Genomic DNA, 24,217 nt, shown 5'->3' with positions numbered 1-24,217 from the left:
ACACACAGGTAACACACTACACAACATAACGTCAACACACACAGGTAACACACTACACAACATAACGTCAACACACACAGGTAACACACTACACAACATAACGTCAACCCACACAGGTAACACACTACACAACATAACGTCAACACACACAGGTAACACACTACACAACATAACGTCAACACACACAGGTAACACACTACACAACATAACGTCAACACACACAGGTAACACACTACACAACATAACGTCAACACACACAGGTAACACACTACACAACATAACGTCAACACACACAGGTAACACACTACACAACATAACGTCAACACACACAGGTAACACACTACACAACATAACGTCAACACACACAGGTAACACACTACACAACATAACAAACAGGCCAGGTTCAACCCACACAGGTAACACACTACACAACATAACAAACAGGCCAGGTTCAACCCACACAGGTAACACACTACACAACATAACGTCAACACACACAGGTAACACACTACACAACATAACGAACAGGCCAGGTTCAACCCACACAGGTAACACACTACACAACATAACAAACAGAACAGGATCAACCCACACAGGTAACACACTACACAACATAACGTCAACACACACAGGTAACACACTACACAACATAACGAACAGGCCAGGTTCAACCCACACAGGTAACACACTACACAACATAACGTCAACACACACAGGTAACACACTACACAACATAACGTCAACACACACAGGTAACACACTACACAACATAACGTCAACCCACACAGGTAACACACTACACAACATAACGTCAACCCACACAGGTAACACACTACACAACATAACGTCAACCCACACAGGTAACACACTACACAACATAACGTCAACCCACACAGGTAACACACTACACAACATAACGTCAACACACACAGGTAACACACTACACAACATAACGTCAACACACACAGGTAACACACTACACAACATAACGAACAGGCCAGGATCAACCCACACAGGTAACACACTACACAACATAACGAACAGGCCAGGTTCAACCCACACAGGTAACACACTACACAACATAACGAACAGGCCAGGATCAACCCACACAGGTAACACACTACACAACATAACGTCAACCCACACAGGTAACACACTACACAACATAACGTCAACCCACACAGGTAACACACTACACAACATAACGTCAACACACACAGGTAACACACTACACAACATAACGTCAACACACACAGGTAACACACTACACAACATAACGTCAACCCACACAGGTAACACACTACACAACATAACGAACAGGCCAGGATCAACCCACACAGGTAACACACTACACAACATAACGAACAGGCCAGGATCAACCCACACAGGTAACACACTACACAACATAACGAACAGGCCAGGATCAACCCACACAGGTAACACACTACACAACATAACGAACAGGCCAGGATCAACCCACCCTTGTGTTGCAGCTCATGTCAGTAAATGCAGGACAGACACCCACCTTCCAGACACCAGGTATAGTGAATAACAATCTGGACCACCTCCATCCTGTCCTCTGATAGGACGATACCAACGCCCTCCAGAAGGAAGGGGAACTTGTCATCTATACCAGCACGGACTATATGGAGGGTGGGGATCACCAGTATTACCAGCAACAGCGCCACCTAGGGGATGGATGACCACGTGACTGTTAAGAGTTATTTCTATTAAAACATCTGGCATCTTGTCAGGTTATCTGTAAGCAGCCATGTTCACAACCAACCTTCGATGTGGATTGTTGTTATGTTCCTTTGTTTATTGTTACGTTTTGCTGAAACGTGACGGATTCCTAATTAACTGCAGGATTTATTCACCTGATAAACTGCTATGGACGACACAAATGCTGAGATCGCCAGCTTCAGTGGAAACCGGAATACTACCAAAAAAAAATCATGGTGAGACAATGGTGTCGTTAGAATATTATGTTTTAAAAGAAAAAGATTAGCGGACAAATTGTCAAAAGCCCTCCAGACTTACCTTTCTCTGGTGTGTAGATGTAGGACTTGACTGTGTCTTTTACTGTCTCCAACAGTTTGGGTTTATCTGATCTGATGGAGGTACTGAACAAGAACACAATGATGTCAATAACTGCAGTCATCATCACTTAGTTTACTTAGTTACTTTACTTAGTTTATTGTCATAGAATAACACACAGTCTGGTCATTCAGTTTTAGTATCTTGTTTCTCTCATCATAAAACACAGTCTGGTCATTCAGTTTAGTATCTTGTTTCTCTCATAATAAAACACAGTCTGGTCATTCAGTTTAGTATCTTGTTTCTCTCATCATAAAACACAGTCTGGTCATTCAGTTTAGTATCTTGTTTCTCTCAGAATAAAACACAGTCTGGTCGTTCATTTAGTATCTTGATTCTCTCAGAATAAAACACAGTCTGGTCATTCAGTTTAGTATCTTGTTTCTCTCAGAATAAAACACAGTCTGGTCATTCAGTTTAGTATCTTGATTCTCTCAGAATAAAACACAGTCTGGTCATTCAGTTTAGTATCTTGTTTCTCTCAGAATAAAACACAGTCTGGTCATTCAGTTTAGTATCTTGTTTCTCTCATCATAAAACACAGTCTGGTCAGTCAGTTTTAGTATCCTGTTTCTCTCATAATAAAACACAGTCTGGTCATTCAGTTTTAGTATCCTGTTTCTCTCAGAATAACACACAGTCTGGTCATTCAGTTTAGTATCTTGATTCTCTCATCATAAAACACAGTCTGGTCATTCAGTTTAGTATCTTGATTCTCTCATCATAAAACACAGTCTGGTCATTCAGTTTAGTATCTTGTTTCTCTCATAATAAAACAGTCTGGTCATTCAGTTTTAGTATCTTGTTTCTCTCATAATAAAACACAGTCTGATCATTCAGTTTAGTATCTTGTTTCTCTCATAATAAAACACAGTCTGGTCATTCAGTTTTAGTATCCTGTTTTTCTCATAAACTCCACCTGATGTTTGACTTTTTCTTCTTTAGAATTAATTTCACGTAGTCTGTGTAGTAGCTGCTCTCCAGGTCCTGAAGCCAAAGAGGATCAGAATCAAACTGTTTAAATTAACACATAAACATTATGGGATGCATGATCTGACAACACTGACCACCTGCAACACTGTATAGAATCAATCATTTGGATGCAGAAAATTCACATTAAAATAATGTGTGAGGTCGCTAGAACTGTAGCTGTGATCACAACACAGACGGATTAACGACCTCACATGATCTCACTGTCACCGACAGTTTACAGCGAGACAATCCACGGATTACAGTGAAATAAACACTGCATTGTGTAAACCTTGAGAGAAATAACATTCCTGGGTCATAATCTGTGCAGGGGATATTTTACACTAAATAAATTCCTTCCAAGCTGTTTACGTAATCAGACCTTTGGTTACAAGTTACGTGGTTAATGTAGTTTCATAACTTTAAAAGTCTCTTGAGGAGCTATGTTTAGTTTTTACATACTGTAGATATCCCAGAAGCATCACGAGCAGGACAATAACCTCAGTGTTTTGACAACCTAAATATAGGCAGGACAATAACCCCAGCGTTTTGACAACCTAAACACAGGCAGTTCAATAACCCCAGCGTTTTGACAACCTAAACACAGACAGGACAATAACCCAGGCGTTTTGACAACCTAAACACAGACAGTTCACTAACCCCAGCGTTTTGACAACCTAAACACAGACAAGTTCAATAACCCCAGCGTTTTGACAACCTAAACACAGACAGGACAATAACCCCAGCGTTTTGACAACCTAAACACAGACAGGACAATAACCCCAGCGTTTTGACAACCTAAAGGATCATGACACGTTGACATCGTTCTCATCAAAACCTTAAAGAGAGACTACAGCGGCTGGCAGGTTCATAACTAATACACTCCTTGGTCAAAGAGCAGGCTTCCCTCACCTCAGAACCATTAGCCTTGGCACCTTTGAGAAACAGTAGTGGGTACTTGATACAGAGGAATCCCAGACAGCCGATCTGTGGGAGACTGGCCAGCAGGGAATAGTACTTATACAGCTGTGGAGACCAAGAGAAACATATTGATACAAAACATACAGTTTGTTATGGTTTTAAGATACTGTATTATAGAATAAGTTTTAGCTTGAGATATGAACTCTATTAAATATGACACAACAACAACAACAACAACAACAAAAAAGATGTGCCCTCCCTTTTTTTTCTCCCACTTTATATATCAGATGATATTACCTCCGGTGTTTTGGGACAGTCAATCTTCTGCCAGACGAGGACAGCAAAGTGGGTCCAGGAGAATAGACTGCCCAGCACATAGCCCAGTTTACTGTGGAGCGTACCACAGGCCAGGAGTGGGTAGTACAGGGCAGGCCAGTAGAAGATGGCGATGATCTTCATGTACTCTTGATAAAATAATTGAGATGTTTAAAGATAATGATTAAATATTTCTACCCTGAAACTTAACCATTAGGGATTATAGTTTATGTAGCATGGATAAGGAATAATTCAAGTATTAAACATAAGTCCAACGAGGTTGGACTGGGAGGGAGAGAAATGTGTGTGTGTGTGTACCTAAGAAAATACAGAGAACAATTACACTGTGTTTGAACAGACCTGGCTAGAACTCTGAGGAACTTATGAGGACAGGGAGTACTTCTCAAGGTTTCCCTAATCTGGGGGGAATGGAACTGTCGGCTGGGTAGTGATACACAGTGGTGAGAACTACGGAGAAGGATAAAACTCACCTATTGTTTGTGTGGAAGTATGTGCGTAGGATATCTACTGTTTGGGTGGAAGTATGTGATTAGGATACCTACTGTTTGTGTGGAAGTATGTGATTAGGATACCTACTGTTTGTGTGTATGTACAGTATGTGATTAGGATACCTACTGTTTGTGTGGAAGTATGTGATTAGGATACCTACTGTTTGTGTGGAAGTATGTGCGTAGGATACCTACTGTTTGTGTGGAAGTATGTGCGTAGGATACCTACTGTTTGTGTGGAAGTATGTGATTAGGATACCTACTGTTTGTGTGGAAGTATGTGCGTAGGATACCTTCTGTTTGTGTGGAAGTATGTGATTAGGATACCTACTGTTTGTGTGGAAGTATGTGAGTATTATACCTACTGTTTGTGTGGAAGTATGTGAGTAGGATACCTACTGTTTGTGGGGAAGTATGTGATTAGGATACCTACTGTTTGTGTGGAAGTATGTGATTAGGATACCTACTGTTTGTGCGCAGCTATAAAAAGGATGTCTTGGTATAATGGATTTCAGAACGTTCTCTGAATAAACTGTACAATATTTTTTGCATAAGCTGAGTCTTTGACTAATTATTGTTAAACCCCATGGTCTTGCAGATCTCTGGGATTGGTCAGAGCTATTGATTGTCAGTTATTGTCATTGGGATTGAAGATTCTCGTGACTCTGGAAGGAGCAGGAGCACACAGTCTGTATTTAGTATCACACCGGTTCATCCTTCAATGTGTTTACACTGTTCCACAAGTTATTACATGATGACTTGGATCGCAGAGTGAAGGACAAACAGCCAACAAGTGCTCAGCATATGTGGGAACTCCTTCAAGACTGTTGGGAAAAGCATTCCTCATCAAGCTGGTTGAGAGAATGACAAGAGTGTGCAAAGCTGTCATCAAGGTAGAGGGTGGCTACTTTGAAGAATCAATATAAAATATGTTTTGATTCAACACTTTTTGTTGGTTACTACATGATTCCATATGTGTTATTTCATAGTTGTCATGTCTTCACTATTACAGTTTTTTTCGATTGCTAAACGACAGTGGGCACAACTGGAGTCACGTGTGCAAAACTCTAACTACAGTCTGCACTACCAACAGTCACCTGAGCTAAACAGTTCACATCACCTGCAAAACTCATTCCAAGCAACACAACTCTTAACACATGGCTCAAAACACGCTCAGTGCAGCCAAACACTATGCACAACCCTCACTGAGATAACACACACTGTCACTCAGAACACACTGAGAGTAAAAACACTAGCATCAAACACCAATACAGAAAATACAAACTTTTCATCTTTACAGTTTGAACAATTTCAGTGACTTCATACAAAGTAATATTTTCTTCAAAGAAAAGAGTGACATTCTTTCACATGATTTATAATTTTTTTTTAGAACATAACAATTCTTTAAGGTAAATGAAAATTAGCAGTTTGCTTCAATAGTCTGTAGTAATTTACGGAATTACAGTAATGAGAAAAAAAAGGTAGAAACTAAAAGTACATACTGTAATTCGAACAAATAATTGAGGGGCTAATCCTGCCTCTCTCTAGCATCAGGCCACAGGTTTTCTTCAACATCACATCTAATGTTTTCTCTTGCCATGCACCTGGGGAAGAACCTTCTGGAGTTATCCATCCCTGGCAGTCCTCTGGACTCGTGTCCTCACATCCGGCACGCATGGCTTCCAAAAGAGACATTTGGTCATGTGGGTGGTGACCAAACACTTTACACCTCCAGGCAGAGAAAAACTCCTCTATTGGGTTGAGGAAGGGTGAATATGCAGGCAGGTACAAAACCATAAATCTGTGATGTGCTGCAAACCAATCTGTGACAGCTGCAGAGTGGTGAAAAGCAACGTTATCGCAAACTATGACAAAAACTTTGGGGTTTCTTACTGGCTCCCCCTGTTCTGCTGGCACTAGCTGAGCATAGAGCTGTTCTAGGAAAGCTATAAGCCTTTCTGTGTTGTATGGGCCAATGAGTGGTGTGTTGAGAAGCAAACCATCATTGGCCATTGCAGCACACATGGTGATATTTCCCCCCCTTTGGCCTGGAACCTCCACAGTGGCCCTTTGACCTATAACATTCCTTCCTCTGCGCCGTGTTTTGGCAAGGTTAAATCCAGCTTCATCGATAAATACAAATGAATGTGGTCTTTCCAGTGCTTCCACCTCCATTACTCTCTGAAAAACATTAAGTGCACAGTTTTACTGTAGAAATGCTAGTGTTTTTTTTTACTGTAAATATTTTGTATAGCTGTGTATGTAACCTCAGACATATTGGTATCTTTGCTCTTTTACCCGTTCACTGTTTCTCTCGAACGGTACAGTGTATAACTGTTTCATTGTAACTTGGTGTTTCTTTAGGACTCGAGCAATAGTTGTTGTGCTGACAGAATTAACATTTTCAAATATATCATTATCAGCCAGCACTCTATCTTGAATCTCCCGCAGTTTTATTGCATTGTTGACAACAACCAAGGCAACAATAGCATTTTCCTGCGCATCTGAAAATATTTTTCCTCTTCCCCCTGTTGGGGGCAGCCTTTGGGTCCTGTTGTAAAAATATATTTTACAGTCAAACTTACTGTAATATATATCTGTGTAAATATTCTATAATTGCAATACAAAATAGATTCCTGTAATGTTTTCATTTACTGTAAGGATGTAACTGTCACCTGTTTGCATGATGAAACATTCGCATTACAGATGCCACTGTGGATCTTTGCAGATTGGGTTGCACCCTTAACCCTGCCTCTCTCAATGAGAGACCATGGTTCACGACATGGTCTATAAGTGTAGCCCTTATTTCATCAAATAACAGCTCTTTGTCTTCCTCCACGCATCCGCCCTCTCCCTGCCATCCTTCTCCCTCCACGAACCCATCTTCCTTGTTCCATTTCCAAAATGAGTCTTTCTGAGCTCTACCTATATATACTGTAATATGTGTGTGTGTTCACTAACAAGTCTAAAACAAGACACCTGCTTAGCCTTTCAGCTGAAATTGCAATCAGCAGTGTTTGAAAGGCACAAGGCTGCAATCTATTCCGTTTTGAATGTGTGGTTCACAGTTTTGACAGCAGTGTGTTAGCATTTGAACAAAGTGCTGTAAATCCACAGTGTTGTGCAGGTTGTGGTTAAAGTCATGGGAGAAGTGTGTAGAGTTTTGAAAACTGTGTTCAAGCAATGAAAAACAAACTAGAGTTTGGTCCACATGAACTGCTGCTGTGCAGACTGTAGTTAGAGTTTTGCACATGTGACTCCAGTTGTGTCCACTGTCGTTTAGCAATCGAAAAAAACTGTATTCTACAATGTAGAAAATAGTAAACATAAAGAAAAACCATGAATGAGAAGGTGTGTCCAAACTTATGACTGGTACAGGAGTAAGCTAACTAGGCAACAGGATAAGATTATTATTTTTTAAGTATCAGCAGCTTGTATGTGAGTGGGTGTGTACATGTGTAGAGTCAGTATCAATGTATGTGCATGTTATGTGTGAGTGAGCAGATGATGGAGTGAGTGTTTGTGAGTGTGTTGGAGTGACAGTGTGTGTGTGTGTGTGTGTGTGTGTGTGTGTGTGTGTGTGTGTGTGTGTGTGTGTGTGTGTGTGTGTGTGTGTGTGTGTGTGTGTGTGTGTGTGTGTGTGTGTGTGTGTGGAGTGACGGTGTGTGTGAGTGTGTGTGTGTGTGTGTGTGTGTGTGTGTGTGTGTGTGTGTGTGTGTGTGTGTGTGTGTGTGTGTGTGTGTGTGTGTGTGTGTGTGTGTGTGTGGAGTGACGGTGTGTGTGAGTGTGTGTGTGTGTGTGTGTGTGTGTGTGTGTGTGTGTGTGTGTGTGTGTGTTGGAGTGACGGTGTGTGTGAGTGTGTGTGTGTGTGTGTGTGTGTGTGTGTGTGTGTGTGTGTGTGTTGGAGTGACGGTGTGTGTGAGTGTGTGTGTGTAGGGCAACAGTGTACATAGAGAAATGAAAGGCCTATAAAGACAGTCTGTTTAAAACCTGTAGAGTTCCTCCAAAATAGACCCAAAAGTAACTGCTATTCATCTGTAATTACATGATTCTGACATGCTAGAACGTGGTATCTTTGGAAAGAAGACATCTGGGTGATTATGAGGAAATTATCAGAAGATATATAGGAGTTACATAGTTCAGAATACACATGATCGAGAACACACAAAACCCGTTTTTTGTGGGGTTTTTGAAAGTCATTGTTCATTGACAAGCTAGAAGTGAATTATTGACCATTATATACCAGAGCTGGAAACACATCAGACGGCTTCCACAACATGTGAACAACATCAGGGGGGGGGGGGATGGAATTGATAGATCTAACAACTAGAAATGGGTAGATGTTTTTAGTAAGTGGTGTCAGGTGTGGTCACGGGACGTTTCCATGTGTCCCTAAACCTCTCCAAAGTGACATATGTCTGTAAATTAGATCATTCCGGTGCTATTACATATTTGCAATCCTTAAATGATATTTGTTTAGTATAAAAACACAGTTTCTTCCATATCAACCTCACTCCAGCATTGTGGTGGTGTTATGGGGTATCCAGGGTACATTTAAGTGTCCTTTCAACCTCACTCTAACATTGTGGTGGTGTTATGGGGTATCCAGGGTACATTTAATTGTCCTTTCAACCTCACTCCAACATTGTGGTGGTGTTATTGTCACACCCTGACCATAGTTTACTTTGTATATTTCTATGTTTTTGTTGGTCAGGGTGTGAGCTGAGTGGGCATTCTATGTTTCATTGTCTAGTTTGTCTATTTCTATGTCTGGCCTGATATGGTTCTCAATCAGAGGCAGGTGTTAGTCATTGTCTCTGATTGGGAACCATATTTAGGTAGCCTGGGTTTCACTGTGTGTTGGTGGGTGATTGTTCCTGTCTCTGTGTTTTCACCAGATAGGGCTGTTTCGGTTTTCGTTACGTTCTTGGTTTTGTAGTGTTTGTATCGATTCGTGTTTTACGTTTGTTTATTAAACATGGATCGCAATCTACACGCTGCATTTTGGTCCGACTCTCCTTCTCACACAGAAAACCGTGACAGTTATGGGGTATCCAGGGTACACTTAAGTGTCCTTTCAACCTCTCCAAAGTGTCAGAATGTTTTAATTACACTGTTTTTGCACGTTGGATCTTAAAAGGTTCTAGGCAATGCTTTGTCCCAGTCAGGTAAACTGCATATCTCTGGAAAGCTTATCTCATTGGCTACGATACTGTCAAGGTGCCATAGTAGCCAATCCCCTGTGTAACGGATGCCTACAGCGCGTAACCAGGCAACATCATATTTTTGATGTGCAAAGATATAGTCCCTCGGTGGACATTGGATGTTGCCATTAAGTCATACATCATCAGATAACATGGCAGTAGGCTGGTGATCGATAACGGTAGGTCACGGGCAGACAAATAAGACCTCATGATCTGTGGAGTCCCGGCTTTCGGTGTCTATCGACGTATTCCCTGATTATTGTGTTTATGCTTCACAACGCTAACCGAAATGTAGGTGGCAGCCATCTTGAAAATGAGGTCATCGGCTCTGCCTGCGCTTTTAAATTCGTATGCCCATATATGGTAGTAAGTCACACCAAAGATTTGAAGGCACCGATCAATAGCCAAAGATACTCAGCTGACGGCAGACTTTGCAGATAGGGGCTACCGTTTTCATACCAGACTGAATTTAATAAAAAATAATTTTAAAAATAGGGTCACCAAATATGAGAACTTTAAATTCAAGAGGTTTTAATGGGACAGGGACACAGCTGCTCACCTTTGATTTCCTGAGGGGTGTCTTTGGAGAAGGGCAGGGGATCTGGAGCCAGGACCAATACAGACAGCTTGCTGAAGACCAGCCCAAACACAGCTACTGCTAGGGCTTTGTGCTGCGTCTGGTCCAGGAAGTTCACTGGACTGGTGGGGGGCACACAGCGGGAAGAGACCAGAGATAAGACCAAGCAAACACCCGCAAATGAATGGTAACTTATTTCATTGTTATAAATTGTCTCATAGTGTGTTATGGCGATGAGGCAGCCTGAGTTGTTCTTGTAATAGTGGTGTTTTGTGTGGTTTCCCGCTGGGCACAGACGTCAGTTCAACGTCTAGTTTTGATTTACATTTGGTTGAGTTGTCAACTAACATGAATTCAACATGAAATCAACAACAAATGTCACCATGTCATTGGATTTTAGGATTCAATTTTGGGTGAAAAAAATAGGAAATTCCCTCAGGTTTCCTTTCTCTTTTCAGATCCAATCAGTTTTCCACATTGATTCAATGTCATCACATTTAATTTTGGTATTGAAATTACATGGAAACAAACGCTGATTTTTAACCAGTATTTGCCCAGTGGGTTGTCACATATTGACAAGAGTTCCTGGTTGCTTCATGTTGATGTGTCTGGTAAATGAACCTGCACTTTACCTTGAGTTACCAGTTGATCCACTGGCAAAACCCTCACATAGACTCTTTCTCCTCTTCAGGACTGCTAGAATCAGCATCACAACGAGCTAGGAGACAAGATATTCCATAGAGTGATACAATAGGAACTCTAATTCCTCTCCTAAACTACAGTACAACTAAAATAATCATCTAATGTACCTTGTTGTAAAGCCAGAGGGCCTGAAGTAATATGGGGGGGATACTCCTAGGAAAGGACCTTCTGAATGCTCCCTCCCCATTGTCTCATTATTTTTGATGAGCCCCTGGTAAGTGTAGACGCTGACCCACCCTTCCAGCCTGGTCTCATAGACCCATGTATAACATGGGGGTGTATAACATGGGGTGTATAACATGGGGGTGTATAACATGGTGTGTATAACATAAAGGAAACCTTTAAATAACCTGGGACACTCAAATGAGTATGATACGTTAGGTTTGGTACGGTTACGTAGGACAGAAGGTTGCTTACAGCAAGAAGAAAAGAAGGGTGATTGGTTGGGGTGTTTGGGTGTATAACATGGGGTGTATAACATGGGGTGTATAACATGGGGGTGTATAACATGGGGGTGTATAACATGGGGGGGTATAACATGGGGGTGTATAACATGGGGTGTATAACATGGGGGTGTATAACATGGGGGTGTATAACATGGGGGTGTATAACATGGGGGTGTATAACATGGGGGTGTATAACATGGGGGTGTATAACATGGGGGTGTATAACATGGGGGTGTATAACATGGGGGTGTATAACATGGGGGTGTATAACATGGGGGTGTATAACATGGGGGTGTATAACATGGGGGTGTATAACATGGGGTGTATAACATGGGGGTGTATAACATGGGGGTGTATAACATGGGGGTGTATAACATGGGGGTGTATAACATGGGGGTGTATAACATGGGGTGTATAACATGGGGGTATAACATGGGGGTGTATAACATGGGGGTGTATAACATGGGGTGTATAACATGTGTATAACATGGGGTGTATAACATGGGGGTGTATAACATGGGGGTGTGTATAACATGGGGGTGTATAACATGGGGTGTATAACATGGGGTGTATAACATGGGGGTGTATAACATGGGGGTGTATAACATGGGGGTATAACATGGGGTGTATAACATGGGGGTGTATAACATGGGGTGTATAACATGGGGGTGTATAACATGGGGGTGTATAACATGGGGGTGTATAACATGGGGTGTATAACATGGGGGTGTATAACATGGGGGTGTATAACATGGGGGTGTATAACATGGGGTGTATAACATGGGGGTGTATAACATGGGGTGTATAACATGGGGTGTATAACATGGGGGTGTATAACATGGGGTGTATAACATGGGGGTGTATAACATGGGGGTGTATAACATGGGGGTGTATAACATGGGGTGTATAACATGGGGGTGTATAACATGGGGTATAACATGTGTATAACATGGGGGTGTATAACATGGGGGTGTATAACATGGGGTGTATAACATGGGGGTGTATAACATGGGGGTGTATAACATGGGGTGTATAACATGGGGGTGTATAACATGGGGGTGTATAACATGGGGGTGTATAACATGGGGTGTATAACATGGGGGTGTATAACATGGGGGTGTATAACATGGGGGTGTATAACATGGGGGTGTATAACATGGGGTGTATAACATGGGGGTGTATAACATGGGGGTGTATAACATGGGGGTGTATAACATGGGGGTGGGGGTATAACATGGGGGTGTATAACATGGGGGTGTATAACATGGGGGTGTATAACATGGGGGTGTATAACATGGGGTAACATGGGGGTGTATAACATGGGGGTGTATAACATGGGGGTGTATAACATGGGGGTGTATAACATGGGGTGTATAACATGGGGGTGTATAACATGGGGGTGTATAACATGGGGGTGTATAACATGGGGGTGTATAACATGGGGGTGTATAACATGGGGGTGTATAACATGGGGTGTATAACAAGGGGGTGTATAACATGGGGGTGTATAACATGGGGGTGTATAACATGGGGGTGTATAACATGGGGGTGTATAACATGGGGGTGTATAACATGGGGGTGTATAACATGGGGGTGTATAACATGGGGTGTATAACATGGGGGTGTATAACATGGGGGTGTATAACATGGGGTGTATAACATGGGGGTGTATAACATGGGGTGTATAACATGGGGGTGTATAACATGGGGGTGTATAACATGGGGTGTATAACATGGGTGTATAACATGGGGGTGTATAACATGGGGTGTATAACATGGGGGTGTATAACATGGGGGTGTATAACATGGGGGTGTATAACATGGGGGTGTATAACATGGGGGTGTATAACATGGGGTGTATAACATGGGGGTGTATAACATGGGGTGTATAACATGGGGGTGTATAACATGGGGGTGTATAACATGGGGGTGTATAACATGGGGGTGTATAACATGGGTATAACATGGGGGTGTATAACATGGGGGTGTATAACATGGGGGTGTATAACATGGGGTGTATAACATGGGGGTGTATAACATGGGGTATAACATGGGGTGTATAACATGGGGGTGTATAACATGGGGGTGTATAACATGGGGGTGTATAACATGGGGGTGTATAACATGGGGGTGTATAACATGGGGGTGTATAACATGGGGTGTATAACATGGGGGTGTATAACATGGGGTGTATAACATGGGGGTGTATAACATGGGGGTGTATAACATGGGGGTGTATAACATGGGGGTGTATAACATGGGGGTGTATAACATGGGGGTGTATAACATGGGGGTGGGGGTGTATAACATGGGGGTGTATAACATGGGGGTGTATAACATGGGGGTGTATAACATGGGGTATAACATGGGGGTGTATAACATGGGGGTGTATAACATGGGGTGTGTATAACATGGGGGTGTATAACATGGGGGTGTATAACATGGGGGTGTATAACATGGGGGTGTATAACATGGGGGTGTATAACATGGGGGTGTATAACATGGGGTGTGTGTATAACATGGGGGGGGTGTATAACATGGGGGTGTATAACATGGGGGTGTATAACATGGGGGTGTATAACATGGGGTGTATAACATGGGGGTGTATAACATGGGGGTGTATAACATGGGGGTGTATAACATGGGGGTGTATAACATGGGGGTGTATAACATGGGGGTGTATAACATGGGGGTGTATAACATGGGGTGTATAACATGGGGGTGTATAACATGGGGTGTATAACATGGGGTGTATAACATGGGGGTGTATAACATGGGGGTGTATAACATGGGGTGTATAACATGGGGGTGTATAACATGGGGGTGGGGGTGTATAACATGGGGTGTGTATAACATGGGGGTGTATAACATGGGGTGTATAACATGGGGTGTATAACATGGGGGTGTATAACATGGGGTGTATAACATGGGGGTGTATAACATGGGGGTGTATAACATGGGGGTGTATAACATGGGGGTGTATAACATGGGGGTGTATAACATGGGGTGTATAACATGGGGGTGTATAACATGGGGGTGTATAACATGGGGGTGTATAACATGGGGTGTATAACATGGGGTGTATAACATGGGGGTGTATAACATGGGGGTGTATAACATGGGGTGTATAACATGGGGGTGGGGTGTATAACATGGGGTGTATAACATGGGGTGTATAACATGGGGGTGTATAACATGGGGGTGTATAACATGGGGTGTATAACATGGGGGTGTATAACATGGGGGTGTATAACATGGGGGTGTATAACATGGGGGTGTATAACATGGGGTGTATAACATGGGGGTGTATAACATGGGGGTGTATAACATGGGGGTGTATAACATGGGGGTGTATAACATGGGGGTGTATAACATGGGGGTGTATAACATGGGGTGTATAACATGGGGGTGTATAACATGGGGTGTATAACATGGGGGTGTATAACATGGGGGTGTATAACATGGGGGTGTATAACATGGGGGTGTATAACATGGGGGTGTATAACATGGGGGTGTATAACATGGGGGTGTATAACATGGGGGTGTATAACATGGGGGTGTATAACATGGGGGTGTATAACATGGGGTGTATAACATGGGGGTGTATAACATGGGGGTATAACATGTGTATAACATGGGGTGTATAACATGGGGGTGTATAACATGGGGGTGTATAACATGGGGGTGTATAACATGGGGGTGTATAACATGGGGGTGTATAACATGGGGGTGTATAACATGGGGGTATAACATGGGGGTGTATAACATGGGGGTGTATAACATGGGGGTATAACATGGGGGTGTATAACATGGGGGTGTATAACATGGGGGTGTATGGGGTGTAACATGGGGGTGTATAACATGGGGGTGTATAACATGGGGGTGTATAACATGGGGGTGTATAACATGGGGGTATAACATGGGGGTGTATAACATGGGGGTGTATAACATGGGGGTGTATAACATGGGGGTGTATAACATGGGGTGTATAACATGGGGGTGTATAACATGGGGGTGTATAACATGGGGGTGTATAACATGGGGTGTATAACATGGGGGTGTATAACATGGGGGTGTATAACATGGGGTGTATAACATGGGGGTGTATAACATGGGGGTGTATAACATGGGGTGTATAACATGGGGGTGTATAACATGGGGGTGTATAACATGGGGGTGTATAACATGGGGGTGTATAACATGGGGGTGTATAACATGGGGGTGTATAACATGGGGGTGTATAACATGGGGGTGTATAACATGGGGTGTATAACATGGGGGTGTATAACATGGGGTGTATAACATGGGGGTGTATAACATGGGGGTGTATAACATGGGGGTGTATAACATGGGGTGTATAACATGGGGGTGTATAACATGGGGGTGTATAACATGGGGGTGTATAACATGGGGGTGGGGGTGTATAACATGGGGGTGTATAACATGGGGGTGTATAACATGGGGGTGTATAACATGGGGGTGTATAACATGGGGGTGTATAACATGGGGGTGTATAACATGGGGGTGTATAACATGGGGGTATAACATGGGGGTGTATAACATGGGGGTGTATAACATGGGGGTGTATAACATGGGGGTGTATAACATGGGGGTGTATAACATGGGGTGTATAACATGGGGTGTATAACATGGGGGTGTATAACATGGGGGTGTATAACATGGGGGTGTATAACATGGGGGTGTATAACATGGGGGTGTATAACATGGGGGTGTATAACATGGGGGTGTATAACATGGGGGTGTATAACATGGGGGTGTATAACATGGGGTGTATAACATGGGGGTGTATAACATGGGGGTGTATAACATGGGGGTGTATAACATGGGGTGTATAACATGGGGGTGTATAACATGGGGGTGTATAACATGGGGGTGTATAACATGGGGTATAACATGGGGGTGTATAACATGGGGTGTGTATAACATGGGGGTGTATAACATGGGGGTGTATAACATGGGGTGTATAACATGGGGGTGTATAACATGGGGTGTATAACATGGGGGTGTATAACATGGGGGTGTATAACATGGGGGTGTATAACATGGGGTGTGTATAACATGGGGGTGTATAACATGGGGGTGTATAACATGGGGTGTATAACATGGGGGTGTATAACATGGGGGTGTATAACATGGGGTGTATAACATGGGGGTGTATAACATGTATAACATGGGGGTGTATAACATGGGGGTATAACATGGGGGTGTATAACATGGGGTGTATGGGGGTGTATAACATGGGGTGTATAACATGGGGGTATAACATGGGGGTGTATAACATGGGGGTGTATAACATGGGGGTGTATAACATGGGGGTGTATAACATGGGGTGTATAACATGGGGGTGTATAACATGGGGGTGTATAACATGGGGTGTATAACATGGGGTGTATAACATGGGGGTGTATAACATGGGGGTGTATAACATGGGGGTGTATAACATGGGGTATAACATGGGGTGTATAACATGGGGGTGTATAACATGGGGTGTATAACATGGGGGTGTATAACATGGGGGTGTATAACATGGGGTGTATAACATGGGGTGTATAACATGGGGGTGTATAACATGGGGGGGGGTGTATAACATGGGGGTGTATAACATGGGGTGTATAACATGGGGTGTATAACATGGGGGTATAACATGGGGGTGTATAACATGGGGGTGTATAACATGGGGTGTATAACATGGGGGTGTATAACATGGTATAACATGGGGGTGTATAACATGGGGTGTATAACATGGGGGTGTATAACATGGGGTGTATAACATGGGGGTGTATAACATGGGGGTGTATAACATGGGGGTGTATAACATGGGGTGTATAACATGGGGTGTATAACATGGGGGTGTATAACATGGGGGTGTATAACATGGGGGTGTATAACATGGGGTATAACATGGGGGTGTATAACATGGGGTGTATAACATGGGGGTGTATAACATGGGGTATAACATGGGGGTGTATAACATGGGGTGTATAACATGGGGGTGTATAACATGGGGGTGTATAACATGGGGGTGTATAACATGGGGGTGTATAACATGGGGGTGTATAACATGGGGGTGTATAACATGGGGGTGTATAACATGGGGGTGTATAACATGGGGGTGTATAACATGGGGGTGTATAACATGGGGTGTATAACATGGGGGTGTATAACATGGGGTGTATAACATGGGGGTGTATAACATGGGGTGTATAACATGGGGGTGTATAACATGGGGGTGTATAACATGGGGGTGTATAACATGGGGTGTATAACATGGGGGTGTATAACATGGGGGTATAACATGGGGGTGTATAACATGGGGTGTATAACATGGGGGTGTATAACATGGGGTGTATAACATGGGGGTGTGTGTATAACATGGGGGTATAACATGGGGGTGTATAACATGGGGTGTATAACATGGGGTGTATAACATGGGGGTGTATAACATGGGGTGTGTATAACATGGGGGTGTATAACATGGGGGTGTATAACATGGGGTGTATAACATGGGGGTGTATAACATGGGGGTGTATAACATGGGGGTGTATAACATGGGGGTGTATAACATGGGGGTGTATAACATGGGGGTGTATAACATGGGGTGTATAACATGGGGGTGTATAACATGGGGGTGTATAACATGGGGGTGTATAACATGGGGGTGTATAACATGGGGGTGTATAACATGGGGTGTATAACATGGGGGTGTATAACATGGGGGTGTATAACATGGGGGTGTATAACATGGGGGTGTATAACATGGGGTGTATAACATGGGGGTGTATAACATGGGGTGTATAACATGGGGGTGTATAACATGGGGGTGTATAACATGGGGTGTATAACATGGGGTGTATAACATGGGGTGTATAACATGGGGGTGTATAACATGGGGTGTATAACATGGGTGTGTGTATAACATGGGGTGTATAACATGTATAACATGGGGTGTATAACATGGGGTGTATAACATGGGGTGTATAACATGGGGGTGTATAACATGGGGGTGTATAACATGGGGGTGTATAACATGGGGGTGTATAACATGGGGTGTATAACATGGGGTGTATAACATGGGGGTGTATAACATGGGGTGTATAACATGGGGGTGTATAACATGGGGGTGTATAACATGGGGTGTATAACATGGGGGTGTATAACATGGGGTGTATAACATGGGGGTGTATAACATGGGGTGTATAACATGGGGTGTATAACATGGGGGTGTATAACATGGGGTGTGTATAACATGGGGTGTATAACATGGGGGTGTATAACATGGGGTGTATAACATGGGGTGTATAACATGGGGGTGTATAACATGGGGGTGTATAACATGGGGGTGTATAACATGGGGGTGTATAACATGGGGTGTATAACATGGGGGTGTATAACATGGGGTGTGTGTATAACATGGGGGTGTATAACATGGGGTGTATAACATGGGGGTGTATAACATGGGGTGTATAACATGGGGTGGGGTGTATAACATGGGGGTGTATAACATGGGGTGTATAACATGGGGGTGTATAACATGGGGTGTATAACATGGGGGTGTATAACATGGGGTGTATAACATGGGGGTGTATAACATGGGGGTGTATAACATGGGGGTGTATAACATGGGGTGTATAACATGGGGGTGTATAACATGGGGGTGTATAACATGGGGTGTATAACATGGGGGTGTATAACATGGTGTGTATAACATGGGGGTGTATAACATGGGGTGTATAACATGGGGGTGTATAACATGGGGTGTATAACATGGGGGTGTATAACATGGGGTGTATAACATGGGGGTGTATAACATGGGGTGTATAACATGGGGGTGTATAACATGGGGGTGTATAACATGGGGGTGTATAACATGGGGTGTATAACATGGGGGTGTATAACATGGGGGTATAACATGGGGTGTGTATAACATGGGGTGTATAACATGGGGGTGTATAACATGGGGTGTATAACATGGGGGTGTATAACATGGGGTGTATAACATGGGGGTGTATAACATGGGGTGTATAACATGGGGGTGTATAACATGGGGGTGTATAACATGGGGTGTATAACATGGGGGTGTATAACATGGGGGTGTATAACATGGGGTGTATAACATGGGGTGTATAACATGGGGGTGTATAACATGGGGGTGTATAACATGGGGGTGTATAACATGGGGTGTATAACATGGGGTGTATAACATGGGGGTGTATAACATGGGGGTGTATAACATGGGGTGTATAACATGGGGGTGTATAACATGGGGTGTATAACATGGGGGTGTATAACATGGGGGTGTATAACATGGGGGTGTATAACATGGGGGTGTATAACATGGGGTGTATAACATGGGGGTGTATAACATGGTGTGTATAACATGGGGTGTATAACATGGGGGTGTATAACATGAGGTGTATAACATGGGGGTGTATAACATGGTGTGTATAACATGGGGTGTATAACATGGGGGTGTATAACATGGGGTTGTATAACATGGGGGTGTATAACATGGGCGTGTATAACATGGTGTGTATAACATGGGGTGTATAACATGGGGTTGTATAACATGGGGGTGTATAACATGGGCGTGTATAACATGGTGTGTATAACATGGGGTGTATAACATGGGGGTGTATAACATGGGGGTGTATAACATGGGGGTGTATAACATGGGCGTGTATAACATGGGGGTGTATAACATGGGCGTACACATCACAGACAAACTGAAATGGTCCACCCACACAGACAGTGTAGTGAAGAAGGCGCAACAGCGCCTCTTCAACCTCAGGAGGCTGAAGAAATTTGGCCTGTCACCCAAAACCCTGACAAACCTTTACAGACGCACAATCGAGAGCATCCTGTCAGGCTGTATCACAGCCTGTTACGGCAACTGCACCGCCCTCAACCACAAGGCTCTCCAGAGGGTGGTGCGGTCTGCACAACGCATCACCGGGGGCAAACTACCTGCCCTCCAGGACACCTACACCACCCGATGTCACAGGAAAGCCAAAAATATCATCAAAGACAACAACCACCCGAGCCACTGCCTGTTCACCCCGCTATCATCCAGAAGGCGAGGTCAGTACAGGTGCATCAAGGCTGGGACCGAGAGACTGAAAAACAGCTTCTATCTCAAGGCCATCAGACTGTGAAATAGCCATCACTAACTCAGAGAGGCTGCTGCCTACACTGAGATCCAATCACTGGCCACCTTAATAAATGGATCACCAGTCACTTTAAACAATGCCACTTTAAATAATGTTTACATATCTTACATTACTCACATCACATGTACAGTATATACTGTATTTTATACCATCTACTGCACCTTGCCTATGCCACTCGGCCATCACTCATCCATATACTGATATGTACTTATTCTCATTCACCCCTTTAGATTTGTGTGTATTAGGTAGTTTCGCTACACTCACGTTAACATCTGCTAACCATGTGTATGTGACCAATAACATCTGATAACCATGTGACCAATAACATCTGCTAACCATGTGTATGTGACCAATAACATTTGATTTGATTTTAATTTGATTTGATTTGAACACGAATATCTAGCAACCAAAATATTGCGTGTTTGAATTTCCTCACAGACAACTTTAGCATTTTTATCTAATTAACAACATTGGAACTACTAACTACTTTTTAGCTACTTTGCGACTATATAGCATGTTAGCTAACCCTTCCCTTCCCCCAATTATCCACCTAGCTAGCAATAGCCAAAACAAATTGGAATTTGTAACATATCATATGAATTGTAAATCAGGAACATATCATACAAAATGGATGATGGACAGCCACACATGAATACATACCATACCAAACTTAACATATCACACTCATTAGAGTGTCACGGGTTTACATTTACTATGTTACGTGTACCCCTGAGTCCAGGTTGTCCCTACATAGTGCTCTGAGTGTGCTCTATTTGGCAGAATCCCAAAGTCCTACGGTGTGTCAGTTCAATTATAATTCATGCCATTGTTCTCCTCAGAAAAGTCGAGCGAGCCCTCTACCGACAAATTGGACAAGGCCTAACGATGACATATATCACTGATGATGTTGAGGGAGATGGCTTTCTGAGGTCATAGAGAGTAGCACCAATGTACTGACTGAACATCCCCTTTAGAACATGGCCTACAGTCATCTGTACTGACTGAACATCCCCTTTAGGGCATGGTCGACAGTCATCTGTACTGACTGAACATCCCCTTTAGAACATGGCCTACAGTCATCTGTACTGACTGAACATCCCCTTTAGGGCATGGCCTATAGTCATCTGTACTGACTGAACATCCCCTTTAGAACATGGTCTACAGTCATCTGTACTGACTGAACATCCCCTTTAGAACATGGCCTATAGTCATCTGTACTGACTGAACATCCCCTTTAGGGCATGGCCTATAGTCATCTGTACTGACTGAACATCCCCTTTAGGGCATGGTCTACAGTCATCTGTACTGACTGAACATCCCCTTTAGGGCATGGTCTATAGTCATCTGTACTGACTGAACATCCCCTTTAGGGCACGGTCTATAGTCACCTTTCCTTACTGAACATCTCCTTTAGGGCATGGCCTACAGTCATCTGTACTGACTGAACATCCCATTTAGGGCATGGCCTACAGTCATCTGTACTGACTGAACATCCCCTTTAGGGCATGGTCTATAGTCATCTGTACTGACTGAACATCTCCTTTAGGGCATGGTCTACAGTCATCTGTACTGACTGAACATCCCCTTTAGGGCATGGCCTACAGTCATCTGTACTGACTGAACATCCCATTTAGGACATGGCCTACAGTCATCTGTACTGACTGAACATCCCCTTTAGAACATGGCCTACAGTCATCTGTACTGACTGAACATCCCCTTTAGGGCATGGCCTACAGTCATCTGTACTGACTGAACATCTCCTTTAGGACATGGCCTACAGTCATCTGTACTGACTGAACATCCCCTTTAGAACATGGCCTACAGTCATCTGTACTGACTGAACATCCCCTTTAGGGCATGGCCTACAGTCATCTGTACTGACTGAACATCTCCTTTAGGACATGGCCTATATAAACATTCACTGTTTCCATTCATTCCAAATATTCATATTTGATATTCATTTGACCTGTGACCCCTACTGTTGTTGGTAAGTGTGTACTGGATGTGTTGTCTCTGTAATTACATGGCTCATTAGTAAAAGAGACCTTGGTCTCAACATGACTTCCTGTTCGAGGTTCAAGTAAAATGTTTTCACCCGATGTAAATATTGAAAATAGACAGAAGGTCCGATACTTACAGATACTGAAGCGATGCCTATGTGGAAAAGCTGGTCATCCACTGTGGGGTCACACGGGAGAATAACTCTGAAACAGTCATGTAACACAAGCTGAGCAATGACCGTCAGAAACCATTTAGACAGAGCAAAAACAAACTCCCTAGACTTCCTGTTCAGCCTGACTGTGCTCTCGGTAGCAGATCTGACAAGAGTTTCACCTAACAACTGAAAATATGCCATTTGTAATAGATCATTTAATCACGGATGGAAAAACTGGAATGATTGAAAACCAGCTATACTTTGGCCCATGCAGGTCAGTGATTGAGAAACCCTTGATCTTAGATTAAATAAAATCATCATAACATTATGACACAGTGCCCCCCATAATTCATTGCACTGATCCTGTGTGGCTCAGTTGGTAGAGCATGATGCTTGCAACATCAGGGTTGAAAAAAATGTGATTCCCGCTGTGCTGTGGCCACCTATACGAAAATATATGTCGTTTTGGATAAACAAAAGTGTTGGCTAAATAGTATGCTATTTACTGACCCCCGTACTTACTCTTTTGGAGGTCTGGTGGGTTCCATATTGTTGGAGTACCAGTCTGAGTAGTCATAGTAGTTATAGGGGTCCTCTTCTACCACCTTGGTCTGGTTCATCATCATCTTGTCTCTGTTGCTATAGTCCACGTTGACGGGTGAAAACCAGAGGAAATCCACCTAGCCAACCTTCGATCATCAACCGTCTCTCCAGCTATGTCCCAACGCAGCGCAGCACTTCCCGATCAATAAATATTGATAATTTGTAATTGTATTGAGAGTTGTAGCTTACTCCACTGTGTGTTGGTGGGTAGCTTGGAGTTCAGGTTGTGCAGCGTCTGAGGTACAGAGAGAGAGACCTCTGGTCAGGTGTCCAGTTGTGTTGTCCCTGCTGTAGGAGTTTAGTACACACTCTAACAGAGTCTGACAATGCACCCTTGCCCCAATACATTCCACACACACACTAACCACATAACACCCCCAGATTACCTCGGCACACAAAGACAGGAGGGAGGGAGGGAGGGAGGGAGACCAGGGTCAAGGGGTGTGAGAAGGATGGCGAGAGGGATGAAGCTCTTTTGACCTCTAGTGACCTCAGTTTCATGATTGAAGTAGCGAGCCAATAATAATGTTT

The 24,217-nt window shown here is 43.3% G+C and overlaps 1 protein-coding gene across 1 annotated transcript in view; it reads right to left on the bottom strand.

The window, feature by feature from the left end:
- The window catches only part of LOC139412278 (receptor for retinol uptake stra6-like), a 29,362-nt gene extending 5,367 nt beyond the window's left edge, over window positions 1-23,995 (bottom strand). Inside the window, exons 1-10 of the mRNA XM_071159120.1 lie at window positions 23,606-23,995; window positions 23,066-23,132; window positions 11,225-11,310; window positions 10,575-10,714; window positions 4,285-4,451; window positions 3,979-4,092; window positions 3,017-3,084; window positions 2,041-2,123; window positions 1,878-1,939; window positions 1,526-1,688 (exon numbers count right to left, since the gene is read on the bottom strand). Coding sequence (XP_071015221.1) covers window positions 1,526-1,688; window positions 1,878-1,939; window positions 2,041-2,123; window positions 3,017-3,084; window positions 3,979-4,092; window positions 4,285-4,451; window positions 10,575-10,714; window positions 11,225-11,310; window positions 23,066-23,132; window positions 23,606-23,709 — 1,054 coding nt within the window. The 5' untranslated portion in view covers window positions 23,710-23,995. The remainder of the gene's footprint in view (window positions 1-1,525; window positions 1,689-1,877; window positions 1,940-2,040; window positions 2,124-3,016; window positions 3,085-3,978; window positions 4,093-4,284; window positions 4,452-10,574; window positions 10,715-11,224; window positions 11,311-23,065; window positions 23,133-23,605) is intronic.
- Between the last annotated feature and the right edge of the window lie 222 nt (window positions 23,996-24,217).

This window comes from Oncorhynchus clarkii, chromosome 6, assembly GCF_045791955.1.
Source record: "Oncorhynchus clarkii lewisi isolate Uvic-CL-2024 chromosome 6, UVic_Ocla_1.0, whole genome shotgun sequence".
Classification (NCBI taxonomy): domain Eukaryota; kingdom Metazoa; phylum Chordata; class Actinopteri; order Salmoniformes; family Salmonidae; genus Oncorhynchus; species Oncorhynchus clarkii.
This window is presented reverse-complemented; position numbering and strand designations above follow the sequence as displayed.